Source organism: Callionymus lyra, chromosome 13 (genome assembly GCF_982586985.1).
Source record: "Callionymus lyra chromosome 13, fCalLyr1.hap1.1, whole genome shotgun sequence".
NCBI lineage: Eukaryota > Metazoa > Chordata > Actinopteri > Syngnathiformes > Callionymidae > Callionymus > Callionymus lyra.
In genome coordinates this window covers 23675303-23700183 of record NC_141830.1, presented here as the reverse complement: position 1 = coordinate 23700183, position 24881 = coordinate 23675303, and the positions used below count along the sequence as shown (strand labels likewise).

At 43.2% G+C, this 24881-nt stretch overlaps 2 protein-coding genes across 2 annotated transcripts; both read left to right on the top strand.

The window, feature by feature from the left end:
* Positions 1-674: 674 nt before the first annotated feature.
* Positions 675-12208, top strand: garem2 (GRB2 associated regulator of MAPK1 subtype 2). Its single transcript, XM_087806093.1, has 7 exons — positions 675-1245; positions 3677-3817; positions 7241-7371; positions 7440-7605; positions 8597-9435; positions 11258-11427; positions 11561-12208. The coding sequence occupies exons 1-7, from the start codon at positions 1134-1136 to the stop codon at positions 12117-12119; spliced, it is 2118 nt and encodes a 705-aa protein (XP_087662219.1). The 5' UTR covers positions 675-1133; the 3' UTR covers positions 12120-12208.
* Positions 12209-13443: 1235 nt separating this feature from the next.
* hadhb (hydroxyacyl-CoA dehydrogenase trifunctional multienzyme complex subunit beta) lies at positions 13444-18197 on the top strand. The gene is made up of 16 exons (XM_087806211.1): positions 13444-13536; positions 14367-14439; positions 14545-14586; positions 14708-14804; positions 15110-15154; positions 15278-15377; positions 15450-15537; positions 15767-15954; positions 16019-16199; positions 16401-16522; positions 16590-16669; positions 16730-16777; positions 16842-16929; positions 17011-17085; positions 17148-17312; positions 17952-18197. The coding sequence occupies exons 2-16, from the start codon at positions 14373-14375 to the stop codon at positions 17985-17987; spliced, it is 1422 nt and encodes a 473-aa protein (XP_087662337.1). The 5' UTR covers positions 13444-13536; positions 14367-14372; the 3' UTR covers positions 17988-18197.
* Positions 18198-24881: the final 6684 nt, after the last annotated feature.

The window sequence follows — 24881 nt, the reverse complement described above, 5'->3', positions numbered from 1 at the left end:
TGTTTGGCTGATTGAACAGTGAGTTAAGCGGACGCCCCGGGGCTGGACCGCCTCCGCTCTGGACTTTGCTCACTCTGTTTCCTACATGGCTAATGTTTTTGGTAGCATGTCCATTTTAGCAGGTGATGGTTGAGGTATTGTCAGAGCTATGGACTGGATTTGGAGCGAACTAACAAAACTGTTGCTGTGAAAGAAGACTCAAGATGTGAGTATTCAGTCAAAGTTGAATGGGACTTAAAATAAAGGATCCTTCGAAGAAAAAAATGGGATTGTTCTAATGGTCTGACTTGACTCTTATAAAAGGGACGTAGCCCATCGTTTTAATGCTAAGTTTAGTGTACCCTCTAATAGTTTTTGTTTGTTCCCTCTTCCCCACAACCTCTCTGGTAACCCACGAGGGTCTGGTCAGTTATGAACCCTATGGTTGACCATCAGTAGACCATTAAATATCCTCAGGGGCAAAATTATATACTGAGACTGTCGTGAGGGGTCTTCAAGCCAAAAGAGAGGAGCAAAGAACAAAAATATATGGTTCTCTGAGACAAAAGAAAGTTCCTTGAAACCAATTTACAAACTAGTGAGACATTTTTAAAGGTATTCAGCATTTCTTGGCTATTGAAATATACTGTTTATATTTATATGTAAGTAAGTAATTTTTATTTGTATAGCGCTTTTCTAGACCAGGGTCACAAAGCGCTTAAACAATCAAAACAATATTCAATAAAGTATATATTTTAAAGATCAAGATAAAACTGACCTTTTTTTTAATGTTTACAACTTTCATTTAAAAAATGGCAATACAAATTGATCTCTTGTTTTATATTTTTTCTTTTTTTTTTAAAAAACGTTTTCTTCATTTTCCACTTGGAGCTGTCGCCTTTACGACTGGCTTGTCCAGTTCCAATGCGTCACGTGACCACGATTTGACGTCGTCGTGAGACGGCGGAGAATGAATGAGTGTGTGCGAGAGAATGATGAATGACGGGGGGAGGAGGAAGGGGAGACTCCGCTCCCTCGATCCCCTGCTCGCAAACATGGCGAAACTCTTCTCGCCTCCATCACCTCCGTCCTCCTCCTCCTCTCCTTCTTCCTCTCCTCCAGCGCGCTCTCCGCTTCAGTGATGACCCGGGAGGATGGAGAAGTTGTCGGCGAGCCTGTCGGAGATCACCTGGAGCCCGCTAGCGCTGCCCCTGGACGCCGTGGTCAGCAAGTTCCGTCTGCCGACCCTGGTGCGCCTGTCTCACGGTAGGAAAGCCGACGGTGGGCAAAGTGCAACTATTCGTCGAGCTTTTATTTTTTTTTAAATCTCAAAACTAATCCAGTCTGGCAGTAGAATTGAACTTTTAATCCAGAACCATTACGTTCACTTTCCGAATGTTTTAAGACACAAATGGTGAAAATAGTGAATGTGTTACTGCGTCATTTTAGAAAGTATGTTTGGCGTTTAGAACATAAAATAATCCGCAATTAATCGTGTAGATTTAGAAAGAAGCCACAAAAGTAAAACGAAAAAGTTGTCTATGATTCAATATTTACCTGGAAATGTGATCAATTTGTAGGTTTATATATTTTTTTGTGTTGATTTAAATGTATACTTTGATACAGATTCAACGAATAAATTAAACGGATTTTCAGTTATTTTGTCGTTTGAAAATTGTACTTATTGGCAACATAATAACGCAGAGTTGAGAACAATAACTAAATCCATATGTTTCATCTCAGCATATTTATAAAAATATTTGATACAAATTTACAGACTAGTTTATTAAGCTGTTTATTTGACTTTAAACTTAAAAAAAGCTTTTCATATGAAGGCTTCACTCGCCTCTCAACCTGATCCAGGTTCTTTCCAGAGAGTTAAAAGTAAAAAGAACAGATCGCAAGAGTCTCAAATGAAACGATTTTTTTCCCGACGAGGTGTTCGCTTCGTGGGCGGCACCGTCGCGTCTCGGAACCACCAGAGGTTCGAGTCCGGTGCTGCCCGGAAAAGCCACAAAGTGTCTGTTGTGTTGTGAAAGTGCTGCTGGTGTCTTTTCACATGGAGATTTGAGAATGTGTCGCACGAGCTGCTGAATACTAACAAGTCTGGGAGTCCAACTGAAGCGCGCCCCCGAGAACGTGCGCGCCTCCGGGAGAACTACACCGAGCGTGTGCGCTGAAAGTTTCGTGTATATTGTATTTACATCGACATTGAAACGTGTTTTGTTCGTTGAAAAGTGTCAGATCTTTACACTGTGGACTCTCGAGGGATCGTGGACCGGACACGAACCTCACTGGTACCATGACCCAGATAAAAACTCCAGAGGTCACGTGGGTTCACTCGCCTGGTTATTGACTGACTTCAGTTACTGTCAAACTTACAGTTCAGGGGTCACAGCTGTGTGTAGCTACAGTGTTATTGATGCTTGAAAACATGTATGTATGAGAACATGTGTTTGTGTGTGAATGTGTTTGTTTTCTGTGTGTGAATGTTTTTTGTGAACGTGTATTTGTTTGTGTAAAATTGTGTTTGCGTGTGTTAGGGTTTGTTTGAACTTGTATTTTTTTTTATGTGTATCTGTGTGTGTGAAATTGTGTTTGTGTGTGCGAGAGTGTTTTTGTGTGTGCTGTGATTGTGTGTGTGTTTGTGCATGTGAATGTGCATTTTTTTGTGTGTGTTTTTGAATGTGTATATGTGTGTGTTTTTTTGTATTTGCTTGAGTGTTTTGTTTTAATGTATGTGTTTTTGAGAATGGTTGTTGGTGTAAGTGCATGTGAATTCATTTGTGTTGTTTTTGTGTGAGTGTGTGTCTGTGCTCATTTTTTGTGCTTAAGGTTTTGTGTGTTTGTTTGTCTGCATTTATTTGTGTGTGTTTTTGTGTAAAAGTGAGTGTGTTTGTGCTTGTAAGTCCGTCTTTGTGCATGTGAGTGTGTCCAAATGTGCATTTTATTTCCTTTTTACATGTCAGTTTGTGTCTGTCTGTCAGTTTATTATGTGTGTGTTTGTCTGAGTGTGTGTGTTCATGTGTGTGTCCATATGTTTGTGTTTTTCTGAGTGTGTGTGTCTTGTGTGTATATGTATGTGTTTTGTGAGTGTGTGTCCATGTGTGTATCCATATGTTTGTGTTTGAGTGTGTGTTTGAGTGTTTCTTGTTTATGTGTCCATATGTTTGAGTGTGTATGTGTCCATATGTTTGAGTGTGTGTGTGTTCATGTGTGTTTGAGTGTGTATGTGTCCATATGTTTGAGTGTGTGTGTGTTCATGTGTGTTTGAGTGTTTCTTGTGTATGTGTCCATATGTTTGAGTGTGTGTGTGTTCCTGTAATAGCAGGTCCTCAGCTGTGAGTCGTCTTGTTGTCATTCCAGCGGCTCATTCTGTCATTATTCACACAAGAGATAAACACTGACGTGACTGATGTGTGTCATGTTGTTGTTGCCGTAGACTGTATGTAAGACACACCTAGTGTGATGTCATCCGCCTGTTACTGAACCACGTTCTTGCAGGCGGCCATCTTGGTACCGCAGTCTTGTTGGTCAACGATGCCTCTTGTTAAAAATGAAGTAAAGAAACAAACAGGAACATCATCGTTTGAGTTCAGGCTTGTTTTGAAAATGTTTTGGTCGCACAAGTCCGTTGTTGTTTTATCGGTTCAATGATCTGCAGGTTTATTGTGTTGTTGTGTCGTCGTCGTCGCAGGTGAGTGTGTGGAGGGGCTGGCGGAGGACGATGTGGTTCTGCTGCACTCGTGTCGACAGTGGACCACCGTGACGGCCCACAGTCTGGAGGAGGGTCACTACGTCATTGGACCCAAGATCGACATCCCGCTGCAGTACCAAGGTCAGCCAGTAGTCTCACTGTTCTGACACTAACAGTACAGTGTGTTGAACTGCATCACACTTACTCGCCCCCTGATTGACTGGAATCACGGTTTAGCCATTAGCAACTAGCATTTGTTACAAATATGGCTTATGTGTTAGAGCAGGTCAGCATTTCTATATTTTCTTTGTGTTTTCTGTGATACGGTTGCTTCAGGTTCGGTTGACTGCAGCTAACGTGATTGTTATGAACTACAGCTGCGAGTGAAGATGTTTGAAGCCGGTTTATAAAAACAAGCACACATACACACAGAAACAAACATACACACACAAACACACAACCACATACACAAATGTGCACAACCACAAATACACACAGAAACAAACATACTCAACACACACACATTCACAGAAACAAACAAACACCCACGCACATACACAAATGTGCGCAAGCACAAATACACACAGAAGACACACAGCCAACTCACACACATTCACAGAAACAAACAAGAACACATAAACACAAAAACACATAAACTGACATTATCACACTCACTAAAGAACACACACACACACACACAAGCACTCACACACAAACACACACACACTCACACAAACACACTCACACACTTAACACACTCACACCTAAACCCCTATACACAAACACACGCACCAAGGATCACACAAACAAACACACAAACAAACACACACTTGTACAAAACATACACAAACATGCATAAAAATAAACAAATAAAACACACAAAACAATTTTATACACACACAAACCCACAAACAGAAAGAAACGCGCACTGACATTAATAAACAAACACACACACACATACACCCCCCCCCCACACACACACACACAGTTCATTCACAGAATGTCATTGACTCGTCTCCTGCTGACTTCAGTGAGTGACTCAGGTCACTGTAAGAGGTTCTTAATGTCTCGCCTCCTCACAGCTTCCTCTGCTGATGTGATGATGTCACCACCAGCCGCCGCAATGACGACTTTTAGTCGAGCGGGCGTGAGATCATGGCGAGTTCAGTGGTCATGTGACCTAATCGGCATCATAACATCACTGCAGAGAAATAACATTGATCAACAACATTATGACCAGAGGGAAGATTCTCAATGAGTCTGGTTCTATCAAGGTTTTTGGTCTAGTTCAATTCATTATATTAATATGAATAATGTTTTGATGAAAAGAAAATTAGTTTCAAATTAAATAAACCTAAAATATGAATTATATAAAGAATAATAAAAAAGACATGTTTTTCTATACCAACATTTTATATTGAATTTAAAAAGCTATAAAATAAAAAATATAGATTTTAGGAATTGTATTTTGCAATTATTAGAATTAGAATGCAAAACTTTACTGTGTAAAAAAAAGATACATTTATTTAGAAAAATTAATTTCAATATGAAACAACTTGACACTATTATGTCAACAATTTTATATTTAATTAAAATAAATCTGGGAATGAAAAAATACAGATTTGAATTTTTTTTTTTGTGATTACAATATAAAACTATTGAAATGTTGAATTTAATGTAAAGAAAATAACCTTCTCAGTATACAAATAATTGTATACAATTATTCACTCAAATAAATGTAAACTTTCAATATATGAATAATTTAATTTAATTATAAAATATATATATTATATACTGTCTCACCTGGAGCTCCGAGATAATCAATCGGTAAATAAATAATTACGTCAGGTTCATCCTCACATGGACCCTTGATGAGCTCATGTCTTGGTGACCTCACACAGGAAGTCCAAATAAGAAGAGAGTGATGCAGGTTTCCCTGGAGGACGACCAGGAAGCTCCCTCCTACTCCTCCTCCTCCTCCTCCTCTTCCTCCTCCTCTTGTATCATCCCTCCATCTCTGAGAAGCTGAATGACTCGCCTGCATGAATGGACCTCAGTGGCGCCACCGTTGTTCTGGTCACGTGACCCGGCTGGCGGCGAGAGGATCCTTCAGACGAGGTTTCCGAGAACGTGGTCACCTTTGAGTTCCCGAAGACCTCGACTGTAGTTTAGAGTTGTAGGTCAGGACAACACAACCAGTCTTCAATATAATTGATGATAGTTATTGAATGATTGATATATGAAGCGACCACAACTCAAATTAATTATTTTAAATTAAACAATTATTTTATATATATATTTATATATATATAAAATGTTTTGTGAAATAAAAAGCAATGATAAACACAGTTCAAATTTAATCTAGGGTAAAAAGAAACACAGAAAATTATAATATTACTTGCATTAAAAAAATACAAAAATGGTTGGTATAATAAACATTTTTAAATTGAATTTAAAAGGCTAGAAATACAAATATATTGAATTTATAAAACCTATTTCTCAACATTTGGAATTACAACATCAAACTATATGTGTAAAAAAAAATCATTCATTTCTTTTAATTATTCAAATTTCGATTTTCAAACATTTAAATGTATACAAATTTCGAATTATTTAAAAAATACTGAAATACTTCCCTACACTTCCTGTAAACCCTTAGATAATTCGATTTTTAAAAAAAAATAAGAACGAAATAAATTACTTGTATTAGTAATTAAATAAAAATATTTTATAAATCCATATTGGTCTGTGCTATCGCCTCACAGCAAGAAGGTTGCTGGTTCACTTCCAGGTCAGGAAGGAGACAGCTTGTGACCTTACTGGCGTCCTGTCCAGGGTGTCCCCTGCCTCTCGCCCGATAAAACTGGGATAACCCCCCCCACCCCCCCCATAATGGATTAAACGGCAGAAAAAATGAACTGATAAATAAAAATGTTTATTAGAAAAGTGAACTTCAACACTGACTATAAACGTGTTTATTAATATTTATATAAATGAATTCTTTATCTACATTTATAGGCATTTATGATTTAGAAATATATATAAAATGTATATAAAACTCCCCATAAAAGGAAAAGTTGAGGCCACACTTGTGAAGTTACTGAGAGCAGGTGAAGGTGATGTTGCTAAAAGTCTCGATGGTTCTGGTGCGAGGCCCGGGCACTGGGAGGGGGGTCGAGAGTTTAGTATTCCACTCTCCTCCCAGACCGAGCGTTCACACACACTCTGGCTGAGAGACGGAGACTCTGAGGGTGGAGGCCGTCGCTGAAGAACGCAGACTAAATGTTGTTGTGCACGACAGTGTGATCCTCGAGCACACAAAAGAGGCTGAACACACACTTCCGCCTGTGAAGTGATTTACAGAGGCAGGGGGGGGGGGGCAGCAGTGAATGGCTGAGAGTGGAGTGTGTGTTTGTGTCGCCATGGTAATGTGCCGCTGCGCTGCGTGAGAATCGGGGTCCTTTTGTGGTCACCATGGCAACCTGTTCAGCTGGTGCCAGGTCAGAGGTCGCGAGGTGTTTTCCCTCCCGTGTGCTCGTCTCACACTCCTGCTTCCGTCCGCAGGCAAGTTCAAGCTGCTGGATGAAGACCGTGACATCCGGGATCCGGTCCAGTACTTCTCCAGCGTGGAGGAGGTGGCGGCCATCTTCCCCGACCGCGTCTTCGTGCTGGAGACCATCACGTTCAGTGTGAAGGTTCGACGCCAGCGATCCTCACCAGCTGTCAATCACGCGACCTCAGAACCCCCATGACTCTCCCACAGGTGGTGTCGGGCGAGTTCAGTGAGGACAGCGAGCAGTACAGCTTCACTCTGCAGGCTGGAGATGAGCTGTCACTCATGGGGAAGGCGGAGCTTCTGTGTGCCATGCCCACCAAGGAGAAGACGGGCTTGAGCGCGCTCTTGAGGCGCCTGGGAAAGACCCCGAGAAGTAAGATTCAAAAAATAAACCGGGATCAAAAACCTTGAACCTTTTTCGGTGCTTGTGCTCTGGGTCAGGGTGACCCGGAGGACGCAAAAAACAAATGTGTTTGACGAAAGTCGTTCACCTTGACCCGGAGACAAAACAAGGGATACCACAAACACATTTGTTACAGGGCCTTCGGGTCACTTTGACCCTGAGATAACACAAGGGATATCACAAACACAATTGTTTTCATGTCACTTTGACCCTGAGATAACACAAGTTATACCTCAAACACATTTGTTTCCAGGCCTTCAGGTCACTTTTACCCTGAGATAACACAAGGGATACCACAAACACATTTGTTTTGCAGGCCTTCGAGTCACTTTTACCCTGAGATAACACAAGAGATACCACAAACACATTTGTTTCAGGGCCTTCAGGTCACTTTGACCCTGAGATAACACAAGGGATATCACAAACACAATTGTTTTCATGTCACTTTGACCCTGAGATAACACAAGGGATACCTCAAACACATTTGTTTCCAGGCCTTCAGGTCACTTTTACCCTGAGATAACACAAGGGATACCACAAACACATTTGTTTTTCGGGCCTTCGGGTCACTTTGACCCTGAGATAACACAGGGGATAGCACAAACACATTTGTTTTTCGGGTCTTCAGGTCACTTTTACCCTGAGATAACACAAGGTATACCACAAACACATTTGTTTTCCGGGCCTTCGGGTCACTTTGACCCTGAGATAACACAGGGGATACCAATTTATAAATTATTTGATTCATAGCTTGGGATGAAAAAAAAGAAATGCTGAATCTAAAAAAAAAGAGAATGTCTACAGTATAAAACACGTAAAAGGTTGTGATGTCTCTCTAGCTTGTATCACAGCTGTGTTGTGCGACTGCACTTTCTAAAGGGTACACATTTCGTCCAGACTTCATGTGATCATCACGATGTAGACTCGTCCACCTGTCACTCAAGTGCCTCTGTGCTCTCAGGTAAAACTCCGTGCCTGGTCTGCATGAACCACCGGACCAACCAGAGCGTCAGTCTGCCTTTCGCCTGCCGCGGACGATTCTGCACCCGCTCCCCGCTGGAGCAAGGCATGCTGGGAGGGGAGCACACGGTGCGCAGCATCATCGAGAGGGTCCGTCTGCCCGTCAACGTGTCGGTGCCGTCCAGGCCGCCCCGGAACGCCTACGACCGGCACGCGGTGCGAGAGGGTCACCGCTACAAGCTCCTCAACATCGTCAGCAAGACCGTGGTGCTGTGCCTGGTGCTGCGCCGGCAGGAAGTGTCGCCGTCCCACTTCCTGCTGCTGCGATGCATGCCCCGGTTCAACGTGGCCGAGGCGTCCCTGCACGCCGCGGCCCTGGAGAGCTTCCTCCTGAGACACGCCTACGACCCGGACGCCTACTCCCGGGCGGTCCGGGAGACCCGCCCGGAGCTGGAGTGCATGACGGAGGAGTGCGTGAGTCCGAGGCGCTCGCGGGTCTGCGTTTCGGGCCAGGACTCGTTGGCGCCGGCGCTGCAGCGACTCTCCATGTGCGGCTACGGCGACGGCCTGTCGCAGCGCTGCAGGGACTCCCTGGGGGAGCAGCTGGGCGAGGGGTCGGTGGAGGAGCGCGAGTACGTGACGCCCGATTGGACCGAGTCCGACCTGAGGACGAGCGAGGAGATTCCTTACGAGGAACTTTGGACTAACCAGGGACCGGAAGCTCTGGGGAAGGAGCAGACCCTCGTTTCCTTCCACTCGTCGACGGCCATGGACGGGTCGGTGGGCACCATGGTGGCCCGGGTGTCCACCCCCCCACCTGTACCTCCAAAATCCGATGCTGTGAGTGCTGCTGCTCTTCCTCCGCTTCCTGCTGTTAAGAGGCTTGACTTGAATAATTCATACAGACCGAACACACAAACACACTCATGCACACGCACACATCCTTGACCCCAAATGACCTGTTGGTCGAGAGTTTTCCCACTGAAACCCGCTGTTCTATTAAGCCCAGAAAATGGCGCACATGTGTAATTGCAGACACGTGGGTGTGTTAGTGTCTCTGATGTGCACTTCTCAAAATAACCACTGGGGGCCACTCAAGAGTCGCAGCAGCAGATGTTCGCTACGACCGCGCTGATGACTTTTTGACTTTTTCTCTTTTCATTCTTCATGAATCTGAACTTTTGCTGTTATAAAAGTATGTTCGCCACGTTTATGAGTGAACGCACTGTTAATCATTTTTTTATTTATTGATTTAAATATCTTGACCCAAAAATGTTTCAATTAAATTAGCCTTTAGAAAAACATTACTTCAAAAAATTAGTAAACCAAACAAAATAACTATAAAACAACTAAATCAGCTCAACAGGATAAAATAAATCCCAAATCTTGAGAAAATATGACCAATTATTATTATTAATTAATAACGTTTTATAATAGATGTACAGATGAAAACGTATCCTGCAACCAAATACAAAAGAATTAGTACAAAATAAGTCAAAGTAACAATAGCTTATGCAGTTTTGTATTCCGAAACAAACGGACTTGGGCTAAGTTTAGTGAGTTTGTAGTAGTCGTCTATACATGTGATGACATTATATTACACCAGGGGGCTCCACCGAGCATTTGCTAAACCTTCAGCTGACTTTTGGTCTGAATCTTGTTTTGTCTTATAACTTCTCAGTAAGTCTAAGATCTGTGAGTTGATGTCCAGGAAATCGTATGTAGCTTAATTAGCACCATTTCAACACGAGCACTCGACAGTTCTAGGACCTCTTTATTGATCCTTTATTGATCCTTTATTGATCCATAATTGATCCATAATTGATCCATTATTGATACTAAGTTTCTAGAACATGTTCGTGAGTAGTTTGTAGTTTCAGTGTTTTTTTTCACTCGACTTGATGATTCGTTTCATGTTAAAGATATTTATCAGCAGCAAATTATACACACTTGCTTTGTGTGTGTGATTTGTGTGTGTGTGTGTGGGCATGCGTGTGTGTGTGAGTGTGTGCAGGCGTATGTGTTTGAGTGTGTGTGATGTGGACGTGAGCCATTTTTTCTGAGGTGTGAAGGTCAACAAAGCTTGACATTTACCACCCAAGACTCACACAAATGTGCACACAAACACTCACACATGCCCGCGCACACACACATGCATGCGCGCAAACACATACACACACAGAAAAACACTGAGCAGGCTAAATATCAGGCAGGAAAATGGTGTATGAGTGAAAGGGTATAATCAAATTGTTATGCAAACATCACTTCCTCCCACACACACACACACATACATACATGCGCACACACATATTCCCTATACAAGTCTTTCACAAACACACACATAAACACACACAAAACTGTAAACTGTAATTCTGTCCTCATAGAGTAAACTGCAGGCACTTGTTTGTCTCAGACACGCAAAAGCAGTATTTAAAGTAGACAATTAACTTAAGATGACAACAACAACAACAACACACTTACACTAAATCTGTGTATGTTGTGTCTCACAGGAACTGGTTGAAAGACACAATGACACACACATGACACATGCCAGTCAGAGCGTCACACAAACATAATGTCAAGTTGTAGATGACGAAAATAAATATTTATTTTTTTAACTTCCAAAAAAACCCCCTCATTCTCATGTGTGTTGTGTGTCCAGGTGAGGGAGGAGTGTCGTTACTTGATCGCCCCACCAGTGCCCCCCCGCTGCTCTAAGGGGGGGTCCATTTCCAGTCCTGCCCCGAGCCCTCCTGTGCCGCCTCGCTTCCCCAAAACCTGCAGCTCCCCCCGACCCAATATGTCCTTCTACTCGTCAGGCCTGCAGGACAGGTGAGGTACTACACTTATAGAACAGAATATGTGGCGCCACCGTAAGATTATGACGGCCTGCTGCAGTGGTCAGTAGCCACAGTTATTGGATGGTCATGATGTTTTTATTAAAGCTGTTACTCTTTTGTTTCAGCTGTTTTCCGTCCCCGGACGCGTCCATGTATTGCTACCCCTGCTCCTGGACCGACTGTCCGGCCCCGACCTCCCCTGAACTGACACCCGCGGACACGACGGTCACGCCTCAGCCGGCGCAGGCCACGTGGTCCGAGCCCTCGTGGGTGGACTCCTTCTCCTCCGGACCCCGACTCCGACCCCCACAGAGTCGCTTTGCACCTTTTGGCGCTTTGAACCCTTTTAACCGCCAGTCGCCGTGTCCCTCGCCAGAGCCGGAACCAGAATCCTCCAGAGGTGCGGAAGGGGGCGGGGCTTCCACCGAGGGGTTGTCCGCCCCCGCAGACCCCACCTGGAGACCCCCCACCGACCTCTCGGCCCTGTCTCTGGAGGAAGTGTCCGCCTGCCTGCGCTTCATCGGGCTGTCGGAGGCGGCGGTGGCGGTCTTCCAGAGGGAGCGCATCGACGGCAGCCTCCTGGTCCAGCTGACCGACGACATCCTGTCACATGACTTTCACCTGAGCCGGCTCCACGTGACGAAGATCACACAGTTCATACAGGGATGGAGGCCCAAGATCTAACACGTCAATGTGCCTGCACCGTTGCTGACTTCCTATCTAATCTTGTTTACTAACACATGACCACAGCAGAGTCTTATCATGAACGATAAATCTTCCATTTCTTTAATACAACTGTCCACAAGGGGGGGGGGGGGGGGGTACAGAGTCATATCAGGGAAGATCACCTCTCCTGGTCCCAGTTTTGTTTTGGAAACACTGTGTTTTTTAACCAATTTCTGTTCTTAAGAAATTAAATACAAATAAAAGTTAGTTCTTATGACGTCAACACGTGGGAGTAAAACAGCCATATCATGCTTCATGTTGGCACTAGTTGTTTTCTTTATCACACGTTGGTAAGTCATTGTGGTTCTATGTTTAAATCACTTCTCACTCGACAATCTCCAGAAAGTTGTCGAAAGCTGCTGGAACAACTGGTGAACAACTTCTATGCTAGACGAATAAACAGCAGCTCTATTCTGAGTCTCAGATAGTATTTACAAAGTATTCATATTTTAACTTGACAGTAGTACAATTAAATATTCTATTTAAAAATGAATGCAACGTAATATTTTTAGCTTAAATATTACAATATTTATGTTCTAAAATATAACAAAGTCTAAGTTAGGTATATATAGAAAAAGGAAATATCTGGGTTCAATAAAACAATTACAATTTAATCACAAAGAGCGACTGGGACTTCATCAGCTACTTTTTTTTAACTTTTCAACAGTCAACATTGAAGACAAACCAACAGGTTTTACATGTACATGTGGGGGAAAAAACGCTAAACTCTGACCTAATGTCCAGGTAGCTCTGCACCCTTTGTGGTCACGGATGAGATGAACGTTGAAGCAGCTGTGACAACGAAGTTTTCGGCAAAAGGAGAAATGAAGAAATAAAAACGTAATGACCTCAGAGAGAGTTTCCTTGTTCTTTTTTAAAACGACCTTAAACACCTTAATACATTCGAAAATGTTTTTATTTTATTTTACAGCAAATATAAATTTGGTCAGAACTCTGACTTTTTCATTATATATAATCTATAATATTTTTGTAAAATTAAAAAGGTTCAAAAATAAGTCTTTTACGAAGTTTACGAAAGGTAAATACGATACTGCCACCTAGTGGCGGTCATTTCTTGTTACAAGCTAATACCTAAGTAGTACGTGAATGATTTGAAGGTGTGGGTGAAATATTTCTTATCAATAAGAAACCTTTCGAAATGGTTGAAAATCGAAACCAAAAATACCTTTCTGATTATAACAGTAACTTTAAATGAACAAAACAAGCTAAATGTTCATAAACATTTTTACTCAGGCACCGTTTGGCCGACTAATGGAGGGACCCTCTCAGTGTCAGTGGAACTTGTAGTCCAGTAGCACCGTGGCTCAGAGTTTGACAGGGAAGCAGTGACGCCGGTGACTTTACACAAACACAGGTATATTTTATAACTTCTAACATTGCGCAAAATGAATTAATTTGATATCACCAAATTGTGTTTGTGCAACACGTTACCGTGTTTAGTACGTAAAGCTGCGACTTCCTGAAAAACGCATGTAATTGTATGTGAGTAGCTCAGTTAGCTTGAAGCTAGCACTGGTATGTTGTCTAAGTCCTCATATTTGGGTTCTTTTTTGAAGTCGCTTTAAGTTAGAGGTCAAAATGACACGGACTAAAATACAACAGGATCTCGGAAGGTTGCTGGTTTGATCCCCAGGAGCGGAATGTAGGTGAAGGGTCACCGCTGGGTGGAAAGAGGTGACCGTCAATGTAAAGTCACACATGCGTTGGCATTATAACACATTATTTAATCTAGACTTCGTTTTTATATATTAAAAAAAAGTTCCAATACTCTGAAAGTATATTTAGGTCCGTAGTTATTACATTGACGACCGTTTAGAAGGAATACTTTTGCTCAGGAGCTGTCAAAATGTTAACGCATATTGTTATACAAACTAAAACGTGTCAAAGGTTACCTTCTCTCTATTCTCGATGTCATCGTCATAGAATGATTAATGAAGCTTATTTAACTGTTATTTTACAGCACTATTAGACGATTTTATTGGTTAAACATTACATTTCAAAAATAATATTTTCTATTAAACAATAACAACAGACACAGGTCCTGTTATTATATTATTTTTGGAAGGTTACCCAAATGACTTATCCAGTTTTAAAATCAAATCTTGATCCATTCGTTGGCTAACAAACATTTTACAACTTTAATAGACGATTAAACCACTAAATTGTTTTTTAAAACCATTGTAGATCAAAATGGCAGCCATGTTGCTGAGGTCAGTTCGGAGCAGCTCGCTGAGCCCATCCTGGGCTGTGCCTTATGGTCAGTAACCCTTTATTCTTAATAAAAATATTTTCATTTTGATAAATGCAAACACTGTTTTCAAGATTTTACATTGTCCTAAACATACGTGTTCTATTGTTTCAGCTGCTCGCTCACTCAGTTCAACAGCTCAACTTCATGCACAAGGTTTGTTTCTACCATGATTTAATTTTTTTATTTGTTCACCTTAAATATCTATCAAACAATGAGATGCTATTTTGCTGCTGCTGGTCATAGTCAGTCATCTTTATGTTTTCTTTGTCGGCAGTCCAGACAAAGAGCAAGAAAACCCTGGCCCGGCCCGGTGTCAAGAACATCGTGCTGGTGGAGGGTGTACGAACACCCTTTCTCCTTTCTGGAACCACGTATGTCTGTTTGTCTGTTTCACGTATATATTTCTGGAATGTAATCAGTGAAGCCCTAGATTAATTTAGTTCTCAGCAGTTTTACTCTTGACTTCTGTGCAGTTGAATGTGATCTCTGTTTAGGTGGTCCTGCTACAGAAGTGTAGTCAGTTATGAGCAGGTTCTCTACTGTCACGTGGTGTTTGAGGTTTGGAGATGGGATAGACATTTAAACTGTTGCGCTTTATTGAAAAGAAAAAAAACGATTAAATCCCACACCGTTCCTTATAATAAAAAGCTGTGCTGACCAGACTTTGTTTTGACAGTTATGCTGACATGATGCCCCACGATCTCGCCAGAGCTGCTCTACAGTAAGTTTGAGCTTAAAGACACTTAAACGAAGCACAATTTAATAATAAACAAGTCTAGAAAGCAAATATTTAACCATGCAGAAATTATTCATGAGGTTGGGGTTGTGTTTTTTTCTTCTTTAGGGGTCTATTGAGCAAAACTGGAATCCCAAAAGATTTGGTGGATTATATAATCTATGGAACTGTAATCCAGGAGGTGAAGACCAGCAATGTGGCCAGAGAGGTACAAACGGAGTTATGACTTGTGTGTGTATCAAGGAGATGTCATCATAGCTCATGTTCATGTGATGTCCAGGCGGCTCTGGGTGCAGGATTCTCGGACAAGATCCCGGCTCACACTGTTACCATGGCTTGTATCTCATCCAACCAGGCCATGACCTCAGGTGAGTTTCTTCCTTCTTCATAAAGTTGTAAACCAAATTTTACACCCTAGGCCTGGGAGACAAATCCGGTGTATTCACCACCTTGCTATTTATCTGTTATTGGTAAATAAAAGTGTTGATTAAATAGCAATTATGTTCAGAAGTTGGCATAGCCTTCTTGGCTGGTCCTGCTAGCTGTACCAACAGGTATAATACTAGTTTAAGAGGATTCTTTTTTGATGTTTCCCAGCTGCTGGTATGATTGCGGCGGGACAGTGTGACGCTGTGGTGGCTGGTGGAGTGGAGTTCATGTCGGACGTTCCTATCCGTCACAGTCGCAGGATGAGGAAGACCATGTTGTCCTTGAACAAGGCCAAGACTCTGGGTCAGAGACTGAGTCTGATCGGCAGCATCAGACTGGCTCATCTGGCGCCTGAGGTGCGTGCGGATCTTTGAAGACCAACTCTCTCGACGGATGTGTCCTTACCTGTGTCATCTGCAGCTTCCTGCCGTCGCAGAATTCTCCACCGCAGAGACCATGGGTCACAGCGCCGACCGCTTGGCTGCCGCCTTCGGAGTGTCCAGAATAGAGCAGGACGAGTTTGCCCTGCGATCACACACGCTGGCCAAGCAGGCCCAAGATGCCGGTCTACTGCAGGACGTCATCTCATTCAAAGTCCCTGGTGAGTTGACGTTTCCCTAAACTCATACAGAGGTCAAATAATGACCCAGTATGGTCTTTGGGTATAAATGTGTGCTTCAGTGATTGTCGATAAATTTCCTAAGATGAACTCCTCCTTACCCTGTGTAGCTGGGACACATTGATCGAAAAAAGGAAATAACTTGTAATAACGGCAATTGTTTTTCTCTTGTCGCTGAATCAGGTCGTGACATTGTGTCCAAGGACAACGGCATCCGTCCGTCCTCCATGGCGCAGATGTCCAAACTCAAGGCAGCCTTCGTCAAACCACACGGAACAGTCACGGCGGCAAACTCCTCCTTCCTGGTACACAGTTTTGATCAGTGAAGTTTCTCTCTGGTGTTAACCTGCATCGGGTGTGTGTTTTTCTCAGACCGACGGTGCCTCCGCCGTCCTCATCATGTCGGAGGAAAAGGCCTTGGCCTTGGGATTCAAACCTAAAGCCTATCTCAGGTAGCTGCTGCTGTATGCCTCATGTTCCTTCTTCTCACAGTCTGATGTGTCTCCCCACAGAGACTTTGTCTACGTGTCTCAGGACCCCAAAGATCAGCTGCTGCTGGGGTGAGTGTGTCTGACCTCTCTGTGCTGGACAAAAACTATTTATAAATCTTTAATTTTCTCTCAGGCCGGCTTATGGGACACCTAAAGTGTTGGAGCGAGCCGGGTTAACCATGAACGACATCGATGTCTTTGAGTTCCACGAGGCGTTTGCTGTACGTAACTCCGAGTCTGACCGTGAAGAACTGTGCTCAGATCTAGGTATCCATGGTAACGCTGGACAATTGTCTTTCTAGGGTCAAATTATGGCGAACCTGAAAGCCATGGACTCCGACTGGTTTGCACAGACGTACATGGGCAGAAAAACCAAGGTAAAAGATGATCAATCATTTAACAAGGTGCGATCTGAGGACGGTAATAAATGTCTCGTCAGGTGGGGACCCCACCCATGGAGAAGTTCAACCTGTGGGGCGGTTCTCTGTCGCTGGGTCACCCGTTTGGAGCCACCGGCTGCAGGCTCGTCACCACCGTCGCTCACCGATTGCAGAAGGAAGGAGGACAGTACGGACTGGTGGCCGCATGTGCTGCAGGAGGACAGGTGAGCGTTGACACCTGGACAAGGACGACTCCTGCCGTCGTCTCATCATCGCTTACTTGCGTCGAATCACAGAGTTACCGTGGATCCATAAAATGTCTTTAAAATGTCAACACATAAGTATAACTTGATGTTGGTTTCAAGTCACAAAAAATTTGGTAACATTTATTTATCTATCCTTTGTGTTATCTAAGGGTCAAGAAAAAGTCATAAAAGTTAACAAATGTGTTTTTGCTGTATCCCTTGTGTTATCTCTGGGTGAAGGAGGCACGGAAACAAATGTATTTGTGGTATCCCTTGTGTTGTCTCCGGGTCAAGGTAAACGGCCTCCACCACTGCATATGTATTCATTGAGGCCAGGGAGGTCGTTGACCTTGACCCAGAGGCAACACAAGGGATACCACAAACACATTTGTTTTTGTGCCTTCGGGTCACCTTGACCCTGAGATGACACAAGGGGTTAAGAAAAAAAATACAGATTGATGTTAAAATAAACTTTTGATTAAAATTGTTATTGGTTGATTGTCGAGTTGTTACTTATTGAATATTACATTGTGTTAAAGATGATCGTTTTTAACTTTCCTGTAACTGTAGAAGCCCTGAGTCGATCCTTCCTGACTCTCTAACCGTCTTCTCTTGCAGGGACATGCCATGGTTGTGGAGGCCTATCCTCAGTAGACCCGCACACTGAACCACTTTGCCTATCGAGCGCCGACTCTCGCCCGCTCCAGGAAGTATCTCAGCCTGATTGAGGAATGTTGCTTTGCTTTTATGACGGTCAGTTAGACAAAAGATATAGTAGATGAAGAAAAGTGACGATTGTGTTTGTACAAAAGCTGTAATATTGTTTTTTCTAACAAACTATTGAAATTAAAAGATGCAACTATGTCGCGTCTGGAGTCACTGTTAGTCGTGGAACAAGAGCGAGAAGGTTTCGCTGGAAAGTCAACATGAACTAAAGTTTGGACTAGAAAAGCACTGATACCATAATAATAAAGACTAAGAACTAATCTATCAAACGACTCGTTTATAAATGATGTTTTACAGTTTATAAAATCATGTTCATAATGATCTTGTAATTCTAAAGGAATTGTTTGTTAAAAAAGTAAACAAAAGAATCTGGTCTTTGAGAGTCTGTCGACAACATTATAAACAAGTGGTCTGTGGATTAAATGATTGACTCTAATGAGAGAAGCCTTCTCTGATGATGATGTCATGTTTTATTCATTAGCATCAAAAGTAGACTTTCAAACACAAACATCAATGTACTGTAAAGATTCCCGACTCAAGCAGATATTTTGATATTAAGATATTACCATTTTTTTGGTGGGCCGTTTTCACCCAGGGAGGGTGTCAGCGTGATTTTGGGTTTGGTGCTAATTGATGGTGAGATCTGTCTGCTGATTGATGTTAACGAGGATGTTCAGGGGCGTCCTGGTGCTTTAAGGAACATGAATATGGAACGTCAGCGACATGAATGGCAGCTGACTTGAAGGATGGATGGAGGAAGGGAGGAGGGGGTGTTTATGCCTGATATTTGGCGGGAACTTAAACGTGCGCTCAGGTGTTTGACTAATGACTGCGTTTATAAGATACACACTCACACTCACAAACACTCGCTCCTCTCCTCCGCACCCACCGGGGAGTCCCGCTCCACGAGCGAGCACCCTCCAGTCAACCACCTCCTTTTAAAACGCATTTAAACATTTAATTCTCCACTTTCAGGGGCTCCTCAGAACAGGAAGACTTGATTAATGCGAGCAAGACGTCGTGTTTTACCGCCGAAGTGTAAACATCTTTAAACCTTCACCCGCGAGACGGCAGACACGCGCCGCAGTGGCGGGCCGCCTCCCCGCCACTGCGGCGCTTTGATCACGCCGAGGCTTTGATGGCAGGCGAGGGGCGCGCGCGCGTGCGGCTGTCACTACAGATGTGCCGCGGAGCGCGCGCGGAGGAGGAGCGGCGCTTTCATGTGCGCCTCACGCGGGGCACCTGCTGTAGCGTGACTTTCACCTGCTTCCCGCGCTGCATCCTGCGCGAGAGCGCGGGAAGTCTGGCGTGTTTGTGTGCGAGTTGAAAGAGCCGCGGAATGTATTTTCATATGTTTAAATTGTTCTCTTGAGTGGAAGGTAAGTGAGTGTCTGAGGGGAGAAACCAAATATGGTTTTATCAGCGACTGTGTAGTCTTTTATTTAGCTATAGCTAGCAACCACCAGAAGTAACCAAAGGCCCTGTTGTGTTGAGGAAATACTGATGACCTTTAAACATTTCAAGGGCACCTGAAAACGTTCAATTACCAAGTTCAGGTTCGTCACACTGCGCCATTAATCAAAGTTTTCTGAAACAGAAGTCTCAACCTCCAAGGGACTCATTGTATAAACAAAGCGGGCGTGATTACACCCGATCGGAGGAGTGAAGCGTTTATTGCGTCTTAATGGACTCCGCTCTCGTAACCTCTCGTTCACCAAGATTTCAGATTGGGAGAACTTTAGAAAGTAATAAGTTCAAGACATGGTCATGAGAGATTTGCCGCATCTTGAAGACTTTAACATTTGAAACAAGTGAGTCCAGGAGAGTTGGAGTTTGATAAATGTCAGTAGGAAGTGACGATGAGCACGAGATGAATTCAGACAGTAACATAAAGTGTGGTCAGTTGACCTCAGTAGAGAATCAGTTATAACCACACAATAGAATATAAATAGTTTGTTATCATATTAGAGGTTTCGATCATTTGGAGTTTAACCTTCAAAATAAATAGATGCCAAATGTAACTTACATTTGAATTTTACAAAGGTTTTAAGTGATAATTTCGGTTTTCTGTGACGTCACTTCAAGAAACAGTGTCTTAATAGTAGCAAGAATAAAATAATGTGGTATGGTGTTTTGACCTATATATGACAAATAATGCATTTATTTATTAAAAAAAATAACGTAGCAAATATCGAGGGTTTTAATAATAAAAATATGTCCATGCGCTTTAATAAGATTAGAAAGTGTATAATTTGTATTGACAATGAAATTGATGAATCCTTTATGTGATTCAAAACATTTCAGAAAATTATATTGGAACAAAGTTTACGTTACATTTAAATCACGTGATCGCTCAAACGTTATTTATACGTATATCTTCAGAGGAGACTCATAAGTTGACCCGTGGCTATTTTACTATATTATTTGTTAAACCAAATATTCGTTCTTTCATTCATTTTCTACCGCTGTTGCAATAAATATTAAATAAATAATAATTTAATAAATAAGTTCTACTCGTTGGTCTTGCAACTTCGTCAGAGTAAAACAGCGCCCCATGGTGTCGAATAATGTTAAATCACAATAATAATAATAATAATAATCTCTATTTATATACAATGTCAAATGTTCACCTGTAACTTTTATCACCGTTAGCATAACATAAAGTATTATCTACAACAAAAAAATTGACTAACATCCGTAACTATCCTCTTGATGTCACCATCGACCTCCTGGTAAGTTGACTTGCTGGTTCTCAAGTGGTCATTTTGTATGTTAGGATATTTAAAATGTAAAATGTTTACTTATAGCACTAGCATGTAGCAGCTACTAGCGGTAGATAATGCTAACACTGTACAATACAAGTACTGAAGATGCTAATGTACGTTTATTGCTCGCAGGAACTTTTTAGCAGATTTTTGGAGGTTGTTAATGTACTTTGTGTTTACACTGTAACGCAGTCCTATTTTTGGTAATAAAATACAATTGTGTTCCTTAAGATAAAATAAACATCAACTTTATTCAAAGAATGGGGAATTTAATGATAGGAACAGGTGGTTTACCTCCAAATACTACTTTGTGCATCATTAAAAACGAAATGTTTCCTGTCTCTATGTAAACCCATGGAGAAGCGTTCCAGTTCTTGATGTTTGACCGTTTTTTGTTGACACATCTTTGTGTTGCTTTTTCCTGCAGGGCGGTAAACCCTACGACCTGAAATGGGTATTTACTTCCTGTCGTGTCAACAAGTTTGGCGGCGCCCGTCCCCGCAGGTACGACTCAATAAAGACTGTTAAACATATTCGCAGGAGCGCTGAACCGCAGACGCGTCTGAACGCCGGGGCGGAGGGTTTAAAGCTTAACACTCGTCCTCAGCAGAAACACACAAACACCGACAAATGCATGTCGACGTGTGTCGGCGGAGCAGCTGGTGTAGGTGTGTGTGTGTGTGTGTGTGTGTGTGTGTGTGTGTGTTTCTGGAGCGGATTATGAGCAACGGTAATTGGGTGTCCAGAGAAGCGTGAGTGTGTGTGTGAGCGCACTGTCCGGAGTTCATCATGTCCTCATAACGGTCAGTTAGGGTTGTCCGCCAGGATGCATCTCCTGTCGGGGTTGTAAATGTTATTGATCAGATGTATTTGCAGCATCTATAATGAGAGCTGAGACACACACACACACACAAACACACACACACACACACACACACACACACACACACACACACACACACACACACACACACACACACACACACACACACACACCCCACACACACACACACACACCACTCATTAGCAGCCGACACACTCTTCAACACATCCTCATTAACAGTCTCTCGTCATACACACTAAACATCCACACTGACTTGTCACACACTGAGTGAGGTGAGGTGTGGGGTGGGGGGTGGGGGGTGGGGGGGGGGCAAAATGTGGACATGATGTGTGTGTTTGTATCGAGCATGACATTTGTGTTTGTGTGTGTGTGTTCAGGTGTGTGTATGGCACGTGTCAGAGTCTGTCAGCCCCAGCGTCTGTGTCAGGGCGAGAGGCGAGACATTAACAACTTCTGTCATTCTGCTGACAAAATGGTGGCAGAAGATTTCCCATGGTGCCCTGATGACTGCTGGCGTTTGTCAACAAGCCCTGTCACCACGGCGATGGGGAGGTGCAGAGGGGGGTGATGGTGACAGGCACCGGACCCGTTCCCATGAGCACCGGGTTGTGTGTGTCTGCCGGTGTGCGTTTGTGGGAATGTGTGTGTTGTGGGGGGGTGCACGACTGGGAGTGGGGGGGCGAGGGGTGTCTCTCAGCAGCTTTCACACACAGACGGAGAAAAAACCAAAATGAGCTGTCACTGCAATTCCCAGGATGCCTTGCTGCTTAGCATAGCAGCAACAGCAGCAGTAGTAGCATGAAGTGTGTGCGTGTGTGTGTGTGTGTGTGAGTGTGTGTGTGTGGGCCAGTAAACTGATAAGTCTCTCTCTCTTTCACACACACTCTTAAACACACACACTCGGATAATTAAGCAGAGCAGAAGCTCCCCCTGACGCGAGCCAGAGCTCATCTGCATTTTGGCCTCCGGCACGCAGTTAGGAGCAACGCCTGATGGAGGGAAAGAGAGAGGGCAAAAAGGGAGGGAAGGCAGGGGGGGAGAGAGAGAGAGGGAGAGAGGAGGGGAGGAGGGGAGGAAGAGGGTGAAGGGGGAGAGAGGGTGAGGAGCCAATTAGCTATCTGGATGGATGAGTGATTGACAGCTGTCTTGACACAGCTGTTTTCCTGCAGAATGAATCCATCCATCGGTTTATCATCCATCCATGTTTACCATCCATCCATCGGTTTACCGTCCATCCATCGGTTTATCATCCATCCATCGGTTTATTATCCATCCATCGGTTTACCATCCATCGATCGGTTTACTGTCCATCCATCGGTTTATCATCCATCCGTCGGTTTACCGTCCATCAATCGGTTTACCATCCATCCATCGGTTTATCATCCATCCATCGGTTTCCCATCCATCCATCGGTTTATCATCCATCCATCGGTTTATCATCCATCCATTGGTTTACCATCCATCCATCGGTTTATCATCCATCCATTGGTTTACCATCCATCCATCGGTTTACTGTCCATCCATCGGTTTATCATCCATCCATCGGTGTACCATCCATCCATCGGTTTACCATCCATCCATCGGTTTATCATCCATCCATCGGTTTACCACCCATCCATCGGTTTATCATCCATCCATCGGTTTATCATCCATCCATCGGTTTACCATCCATCCATCCATCGGTTTACTGTCCATCCATCGGTTTATCATCCATCCATTGGTTTATCATCCATCCATCGGTTTACCATCCATCCATCGGTTTATCATCCATCCATCGGTTTACCATCCATCCATCTGTTTACCATCCATCCATCTGTTTACCATCCATCCATCGATTTACCATCCATCCATCGGTTTACTGTCCATCCATCGGTTTATCATCCATCCATCGGTGTACCATCCATCCATCGGTTTACCATCCATCCATCGGTTTATCATCCATCCATCGGTTTATCATCCATCCATCGGTTTATCATCCATCCATCGGTTTATCATCCATCCATCGGTTTACCATCCATCCATCGGTTTACTGTCCATCCATCGGTTTATCATCCATCCATCGGTTTACTGTCCATCCATCGGTTTACCATCCATCCATCGGTTTACCATCCATCCATCGGTTTACCATCCATCCATCTGTTTACCATCCATCCACCTGTTTACCATCCATCCATCGGTTTACCATCCATACATCGATTTACCATCCATCCATCGGTTTACTGTCCATCCATCGGTTTATCATCCATCCATCCATCGGTGTACCATCCATCCATCGGTTTACCATCCATCCATCGGTTAATCATCCATCCATCGGTTTACCATCCATCCATCGGTTTATCATCCATCCATCGGGTTACCATCCATCCATCGGTTTACTGTCCATCCATCATTGTATCATCCATCCATCGGTTTACCATCCATCCATCGGTTTATCATCCATCCATCGGTTTACCATCCATCCATCGGTTTATCATCCATCCATTGGTTTACCATCCATCCATCGGTTTACTGTCCTTCCATCGGTTTATCATCCATCCATCGGTGTACCATCCATCCATCAGTTTATAATCCATCCATCAGTTTATCGTCCATCCATCAGTTTATCATCCATCCCTCGGTTTACCATCCATCCATCAGTTTATCGTCCATCCATCGGTTTACCATCCATCCATCGGTTTATCATCCATTTATCAGTTTACAATCCATCCATCCGTTTATCATCCATCCCTCGGTTTATAGTCCATCCATCGGTTTACCATCCATCCATCAGTTTATCATCCATCCCTCGGTTTACCATCCATCCATCAGTTTATCATCCATCCCTCAGTTTATCGTCCATCCATCGGTTTATCATCCATCGGTTTGTCATCCATCCATCGGTTTATCGTCCATCCATCGGTTTATCCTCCATCCATCGGTTTATCATCCATCCATTTACTTAAATGTGTTCCAATCTATCGCCTTGTCTTCTTTTCGCTTATCAATCCATTCCTCTCGTTCTTTATGTCCTCACTCTTTCATTCTTAACTTCCATTCATCCGTCTCTTTCACATTCATTCATTCGTTGATCCTTCAATCAAACTGATGATTGATAAAAATGTGTTTCAACCTTCTGTACATTTATCCGTCCTTCAGTTCATCACTCATCCATTAATGAATTTACTTTTTTCCTTTTCTTAAATCCACTCGTCCTTCTCCACACACTTCTTCCAC

Coding starts and splice junctions, on each gene's coding strand:
- garem2 (XM_087806093.1), top strand. CDS start 1,134: ATGGAGAAGTTGTCGGCGAGCCTGTCGGAGATCACCTGGAGCCCGCTA. Junction 1,246..3,676: donor CCTGGTGCGCCTGTCTCACG/GTAGGAAAGCCG, acceptor TCGTCGTCGCAG/GTGAGTGTGTGGAGGGGCTG. Junction 7,606..8,596: donor CCTGGGAAAGACCCCGAGAA/GTAAGATTCAAA, acceptor CTGTGCTCTCAG/GTAAAACTCCGTGCCTGGTC.
- hadhb (XM_087806211.1), top strand. CDS start 14,373: ATGGCAGCCATGTTGCTGAGGTCAGTTCGGAGCAGCTCGCTGAGCCCA. Junction 15,155..15,277: donor CTCGCCAGAGCTGCTCTACA/GTAAGTTTGAGC, acceptor TTTCTTCTTTAG/GGGTCTATTGAGCAAAACTG. Junction 17,086..17,147: donor ACATGGGCAGAAAAACCAAG/GTAAAAGATGAT, acceptor ATGTCTCGTCAG/GTGGGGACCCCACCCATGGA.